Genomic DNA, 7,638 nt, shown 5'->3' with positions numbered 1-7,638 from the left:
TCCTGGATTTTGAGCTTTTGTTGACATACGTCATTATAGCGCGACGCAAGACAAGAAGGGCTGTAATTATAATACATTTTATAATCCGTGGACGTGTCTCTGAAAACACTAGAAGAAAGAAGAGTGTTCTGCGCAGACAGACGTTTTTAAATGAGTAAGTCGATAAACAGATAAAATAAACTACATATTTACAAGAAAATGTTTGCTCGCGAATAATATCTGTATGGTTTAGATGGTAGTTAACAGAGTTAAAATAATGCAGACAAAAGTGGCTAAGCTCTGCTAGCTTCTCCTGAATTAATGTGACTACGGCTTAAAATATGACACATTAATTACGTTATTCAGCGTTTCTATATTTTCTGTGTATAATGCTGTAATGGAGTTTATGCAATGCACATCTACAACATTGTGCTGACAAGTAAGGTGATTGTTACTCAACTTATGTTAAACATTAAACATATGACAAAAACACTGAAAAAATGTAAATCCATAGCTTTTATAATTTTCCAAGCTGTTTATGTCTTGAAGCAGATGTTGACATAGATTCAAAGTTACTTTATTATTGGCAAACCTGTTGTTTCTGTTAATGAATTGATCATATGAAAAATACCAATTGTGTGCTTTAAGTGATGCAGGCTGTTTTAGCATAAAAGAAGAAATCAAACAATGTAATTCTGACTCAGCTGAGTTACACAACAGGTTTGTCTGGTGAGTGTTAGTTTTATACAGAATCACACTGTGGGGTGTGCAGACTTCCTACTTAAGTCTTTTTCATTTGATCTTACTGAGTGTATCTTTGACTCTCTTGTAATTGGAATTTGACTATGTGATGGTCTCAGGCCTCAAGCCCAGTTTGTGTTTTGTAGTTTACTGGCGTCTGGGTAGTGTCTTTCAGGAGGGTTAGATGACACTTCAGTTTTTCATCATTTAGAGTGGACTAGGTTGTCAGTCACTTTCCTCTCATCCTCCTTGGGAAGCTTGTTTGGTTTCACTTTGGTTCATTTATCTGTTGTTCTGAAACTGTACAGGTTCATACATCCTCACACCACACACATTACTGATGACCTCACTTGACTTGTTATATTTACTTTAAGAGTCTTGTATTGTCTCCATGTTTTAACCTTTCTCTGAGCCAGGTTGTGACAAGATGGGTGCTTGCCTGGGAATAAAAGTAATTTGTGGTAGTTATTTGTTTATGACAGCTCACTCAAAATTGCTAGGTTTCACAATAATTGAAGCTACAGCTTTTTTTGCATATCTTACATGCTATGCATTCAAGGTCATTGAAATGTAACATTTAGATGAAAATGACAGTTTGGTCTCTTTCTGCAGGTGGCCTGTAGTGCATGAGCAGCGGCAGCGGCAGGGATGAGGATCCGACTTCAGGGTCCCAGCTATGCTGCCAGCCTCCTCATTGAGCTCAACCGCTGTCGACAGTTACGTCGCTACTGCGATGTGCTCCTACAAGTTGGAAACCGCACATTTGCAGCACACCGTGCCGTACTGGCCTGTGCTGGGACTTATTTCAGCAACCTCTTTGCCCGGGCCCCGGCATCTTCCACTGCTGCCTTCTCTTTGGAGTTTATCTCTCCTGCCAATTTTGAGAAAGTGCTCACATTTGTGTACACAGGAGAGATCTTGATTGACCTCATAGATGTTGGGGTGCTGTATGAACTTGCTGAAAGGCTAGGGGTTAGCGAACTGGTGAAGGCTTGTCATGCCACCTTTCCTGATTTGCAGGCTTCTGTGTCTGCAAACTGCAAAATAAGCAGCCCTGGAGACCACGCACTGGACACGAGCATGGTTGCTGCTGCTTCCACAGTGGCTTCTGTTAGTGCTGCCTCTGTATCTGCATCGTCTGCATGCTCCTCTGCCGCCTCCTGCTCGTCTCTGTCTTCATCAGTTGGTCTGTCAGCTGCCCCGACCCCTGCTGCTCCCTCCCCATTCTTCCAAGCCAGGGCAGGCAGAACCAGCAGTGATGCTCATACTGGTGCTGGTACTTTGTCTATGGACCTCAAAGCAGAAGACATCCAGTCTCATGTAGGATATGGGCAGATGGCAGCAGACCACCAGCTCTCAGGAGGGCATACTCTTTTAACCAGCAGTCATTCCACTCACAGTGATACAGTGTTGCCTCCAGCTCCTGTGCTCCATCTGAAGACTGAGCAGGGAATGGAGGAAGAGGCAGGTGGTGGCAGCTGTGTGGAAGCTGGAAGACATGGACAAATGATGGTCTCTGAGAGCCTGAGGAGTGAACCTGTGCAGTCTGACTCCTGCTCTTTTCCTGACTCCTCGGCTCAGCTTGGAACTGAAGCCTGTGCTGCTACATCATCCTCAGGTGAGACTCTTGGCAGCGTGCAGGTGGGAGTTGTTGAAGGTGGGGTGGTGGATGTGTCAAGAGACAACAGCCTTTTTGTAGAAGCGGAAGAGGGAGAACATGGGGAAGAGAGGGAAGCTCTGCAAGGAAACGGAGAGATGGCAGTACCAGAGGAAGAGCAGTGGAGGCAACTGGCAGGTGAGATCATCGAACTGAGCGATGATGAGAATTACATGGATGAGGGAGATGAAGAAGAGGATGATGAAGATGACCTTGTGTGTCTGGAGAACAGGGAAGGAGCAAACACAAGTGAACAGGTAATGCCATTGGCCAAGAGCTGCACTGTACAATCCAGGATAGTTTTAACAGGCATTTGTTAATGTATCTACATGGGAAATGTTTGCCAAAAATAATCCTGAACATGTAGTTCTATTATTTATAGATAAATGACAGTTTTTGATGCATTGGCATGATCAGAGACCACAGGTAGTCAGCTGTAGTTGTGTTCTTGTATTTCACACACAGAAATTCCTTCAGATTACTTGAATATATTAAGTGTTTGTTGTACTGTTGAGAGTGAAATATCTAAATCTCCTCCTGTATTTCTTTGACGAAAGTTGTCAATGATTTTCTCACACATGGTCCATCTTTGCTCCTAAAGGCTATTTTTCTACAAAATAATGATAATATTTCTAGGTCTTAATGGTAGAATTTATTGTGTATTTACAAATCCCATGAAGCTGGCAACAAAAAATGAAATATCTTATTTCATTTTCATATTGTCTACAATAAAAAGCAAATCATGGTCCATTTAGAAATCTCTGTTTTCTGTTTGTATGTGCATTTTCCAATCTGATTTGGGGTTTTATACAGATAATATTCTTCCCTCTTCAGGTGACAGTGGACATGTTTTCATGTAAAGCTTGCGCAGTGCCTCTCCCAGCTGACCCAGCTGCCATCAGAAGTCATGCAGAGTCCCATCTGACAGAGCAGGGACTCTGCAGGGTGTGTGGAGCCTCATTTCCAGACCAAGCTGCCGGTGTCACACACTCCCTTTCCCACATCGGTGTGCAGCTCTTCACCTGTGACATGTGCCGCCTGCAGTTTTGCAGCTTAAACAAACTACTGCGCCATCACCGACAGGCAGCCTCCTGTTATGCCATATCACCAGCGTCACTGACCACCCAAGGCCAGAGCTCTGAGCTGCAGTGTGCCGTCTGCACCAAAACCCTCAGCAAAGACTTCCAGGTTAGTGGCTAAAACTTGTTTTGTGAGTATTTCAGCATACAAACTGCATCATAGCAGGGCCATTTAGGGCCTGTCCAAAGCACAGGCATCAATGTACCTTCATCTACACCGCATTTCCAGCAGGTATCTGATTCTTTTAAGCCCAGTCTGTACAGCCTACTTGGGGTCCAATAAAACCTATGTAGGATCTCAACTTGAATAAGTCTGACTCTCAGATCCCTCGACATTATTTTAAAGTTGCCACACACCTTAATCTAATCCTGTTCTTCATATAATACCCCCAGGTCTCTCTCCCATGAGAGTCTCAGAGTTGTGATTCCCTCTTCCCCTTCATCTTCCATGAGCATCTCATAATATTTAGCTGCTTCGTGGCCAAACATCTTAAGAATTATGGATAGTTTATCTGCTGACCTTGGTAATTGTAGGCCTGACCTATAGCTCTTTTGCACTATGTGGTGCAGTTGAAGATATCTCCAAAACTGAGATTGAGGTAAGTCATATTCCTGTTTTAGGTCATGAAAAGTTTTAAATGTGTACCCGCTGAACAAATTTCCTCGGACCAAAATATTTTTTTCCACCCACTTCTTCCAAATGAAAACATTTTTATTAATATTTAACTTACGGTTTAACCAAATACTGGCTGTCTCGTTTAGGTATGGATCAAACTTTATCAGCCTCCAGATGTTTCTCCATATATCTCGAAGATGAGATAGGAGTGGATGATTTTTCATTTCTTTAGTTGCTGTAGAGGATAAACATTGCAGGAGGGGGAGAGGGCATGAGATAGGGGTGCTCACCCTGGGGGTAGTGCCCAATGTGCCAGTTGCCTGAGATTAAATGCATAATAGTAATACAGTATGTGTGAGAGACCCAGAAAACCATTGTTAACTGGCTGCTGTTGTTTTCTCATAGCTATCCGTGGTCTCTCTTATCCCATAAAAACTCTTTAAATATGTTATTAATTTATTTAAAGTTAGTCTCTTGGATTTTAATGGTAATGAAAGGAGTAGGTAATTAATTCTAAGGATGCAGTTCATTTTAATAGTGTTAACTTTTCCCCATAGAGACAGATTTAGTGTTGACCATCACTTTACATCAGTGTCTAATTCCTGAATCAAGGGATCAAAATTCACTTTAATAATATCCTCGACTGTAGGTGGAAAGAGAATACCCAGATATTTTAGCCCCTTCTTTGGCCAACTAAATCTGCCTGTTTGAAAGTGGGTTTTTGGACAACATCTTGTCAATGGGAGGGCCTCAGACTTATCCCAGTTGATCTTATATCCTGAAGTTTTTGAAAATGTATTAATGATGTTTAATAGTGAAGGTATAGATACCATAGGCTCTGAAACTAGCAGCAAAATATCATCCACGAACATCAATAGTTTGTGAGTAGTACCATTATACTTCACTCTTGGAAAATTATCATCTTTCCTCACTGCTGCTGCTCGGGGTTCCATCATCAAACAGAATAATAGGAGGCTCAGTGGGGATCCCTGATGTGTACCCCTGTCTAACTCACAATATGAGGAAATGTAACCATTTTCTTGTACTACAGCTTCTGGCCCGTTGTATAATTGATGAACCCATTTAATAAAAATTTCTCTAAAACCCCAAATTTCTAAAGATTTAAACAAAAATTTCCATTCCACCCTGTCAAATGCTTTTTCAGCATCCAGAGACACTGCAGCAATTGGGGAGTTAGAATTGGAGACTGCTCATATTATATTAATAAAACATCTAATTTTATCTGCATATCTGGATAATTCCCACCTGATTTTCATGCACTAAGCTGGTCATCACCTTTTCCAATTCTACGGGAAATTGGTCAGTAGTGCTTCCAGCAACATGGGTCTTTATCTTTTTTAACAAGTGTTATTAAAGCTTTAAGTAGAATATTAGATAGTTTCCCGTTATCAAATGACTCATTGCACATATTCAATAAGAGCGGTGTCATTTCAGTGGTATAACATTTAAAGAATTCAGATGTGAATCCATACGATCCAGGTGCCTTTCCATTTTAATTACTCTAACAATTTCTTCACTAGTTATCGGACTGTCAAGATCTACCTGTTGTGATTCTGATAACCTGGGAAGGTCTAATCCTTGGTTTCCATATCTTCCTCATTGTGTTGCGAGGTTCCTGTATAAAGATTCAAATCGAATTCTTTAAAAATATCGTTAATATCTATTGTATCAGTTTTTATTTCTTCTTCCTCTGTTCTAACAGCTGTAATAATCAATGATCATTCCTTCTGTTTTAGACCATTTGCCAATAGTTTTCCTGCTTTTTCAACTGATTCGTAATATCTTTGTCTCATCCTGAATGACGAGAGTTCCACTTTCTGTGATAGTATGCGCTGTTTTTGTTTTTTAATTAAATCACTACCATGTGGTCATTTCACAAGTGAACAGAAAAAAAAAAAAAACAAATCCAGACGTACTACTGCTGTTCTCATGTGTCTTACCTCCTCCACAGGCTGTCAAAGACCACCTGCTGAGCCATGTGTGTCCCCAGAGCCTGAGCTGTGGAGTGTGTCACCTCACGCAGTTTTCTTTGTGCTCCCTGCTGTGGCACGCACTCACCCACCTCTCTTTGCCCATCTTCTCCTGCCCACATTGTGCCTGCTGCTTTGTGGAGCGCCCCCTACTGGACAGACATATGACAGCACATGCTGAGGAGGCGGCAGCCAAAGAGAGGGAGCGTACGGCACTGAGAGCCTACAGAGCTGGGGCAGATGGAGATGGGGGAGGAGGAGGAGGATGCATGGCAGGAGTTGAAGAGCTGCACTGCTTCCTCTGTCCGCAGACTTTTCGCTCTTCCTCTGCCTTTCAATGCCACCTCAATGTGCACACCTCAGAGTCTCTCGGGAGTGGTGGAGGTTTCGGGGGATCAGGGTGGATAGGCAAACGCAAGGCTGACCTAACTGTAGATTGCCCTCCTTCCTCTTGCTCCTCCTCTCTGAGGGAAGCCGGTGGCCTCGTTAAAGTCCCCAACCTGGGTCTGGGCGTGGGAATGGGCTTCAGCTTACAAGATAAATTTTTTCAGGGGCCTGTACACAGCCTCCCCCCCTCAGTCCTAACCAACGGGAGCTCAGGACAGGATGGGGGAGCTGCAGGAGCTGCAGGTGTTCGTGGGAAATGGTACCGGTGTCGCTACTGTGGTAAACGCTTTGCCCACTCAGGGGAGTTTACCTATCACCTCCGGATCCACACCGGGGAGAAACCATACCAGTGCAAGGTGTGTCTGCGTTTCTTCAGGGGCAGGTCCACCATGATCTGCCACCTGAAAACGCACGCCGGTGCTCTGATGTACCGCTGCACTGTCTGCGGCCTTTACTTCTCCACACTGAAACTGGTGTCATCACATATGGAGCTGCATAAAGACCATCTGCCTCCAGACTTTAACATTGAGCAGACCTTCATGTACAACGATCACTCTAAAGAACCGCTTCCCACTGTGGACACATGATCAGCTCTGTGTCAGACTGTTGTTTACCTGACGTTTCTCACCTCCTCTGTGTCTGGTTGTCGTGGACCATTTACTGCATATAACAGACTTACAGAATGTAGTGAATATATTATCTGTTGGATGCTGTTCGCTGAGTCAGCCTGTTTGAGGTTTTTATTCTCTGTGAATTAAGAAACAAAGAAGCCACTTGGTGGCAGTGTGTCCTGTTATGTTTCTGTGAATAAGAGCGGCTGGTTGATTGTTGACTGTGATGTGCTCTGCTTGTATTACGTACTCCAAATAAGTCTGTATCTTTATAACTTCAGGATAGACGTCAGTTTATGATAACTACACTGTTACTAAAGTAGCACTTCATTGTAGCATAGACATTATTGTCCTATATATGCAGTCAGTATTTTCCAACATAGACATTTTGTATATGTCCTTTAAAAGTTTTATTTTTTCACATCATTTCACTGGTTTTCTGAATTGTGTCTTTAATAAAGTTTTTCGTTGATTTAATACAATATAACAGGCTAATTTAATACAATATAACAGGCTACACAGAAGGTATTAAAGTATTTTTATTTAACCTTTATTTAACCAGGAAGTCCCTTGATAT

General features: G+C 42.5%; 1 protein-coding gene across 2 annotated transcripts; it reads left to right on the top strand.

The window, feature by feature from the left end:
- Nucleotides 1-60: 60 nt before the first annotated feature.
- zbtb39 (zinc finger and BTB domain containing 39) lies at nucleotides 61-7,479 on the top strand. Of its 2 annotated transcripts, none has more exons than XM_030138567.1 (4): nucleotides 61-154; nucleotides 1,333-2,634; nucleotides 3,212-3,565; nucleotides 6,045-7,479. In XM_030138567.1, exons 2-4 carry the CDS (start codon nucleotides 1,369-1,371, stop codon nucleotides 7,035-7,037), a joined length of 2,613 nt encoding a protein of 870 aa, XP_029994427.1. In that variant the 5' UTR covers nucleotides 61-154; nucleotides 1,333-1,368; the 3' UTR covers nucleotides 7,038-7,479. The 2 variants fall into 2 exon arrangements, with proteins under 2 accessions (XP_029994427.1, XP_029994428.1); XM_030138568.1 differs by lacking the exon at nucleotides 61-154 and adding an exon at nucleotides 208-418.
- Nucleotides 7,480-7,638: the final 159 nt, after the last annotated feature.

The sequence above is a fragment of the Sphaeramia orbicularis genome, chromosome 7, assembly GCF_902148855.1.
Source record: "Sphaeramia orbicularis chromosome 7, fSphaOr1.1, whole genome shotgun sequence".
In the NCBI taxonomy this organism is placed as follows: domain Eukaryota; kingdom Metazoa; phylum Chordata; class Actinopteri; order Kurtiformes; family Apogonidae; genus Sphaeramia; species Sphaeramia orbicularis.
Note: the sequence above shows the minus strand (reverse complement) of the source record. Positions and strands in the feature narration are given on the sequence as shown.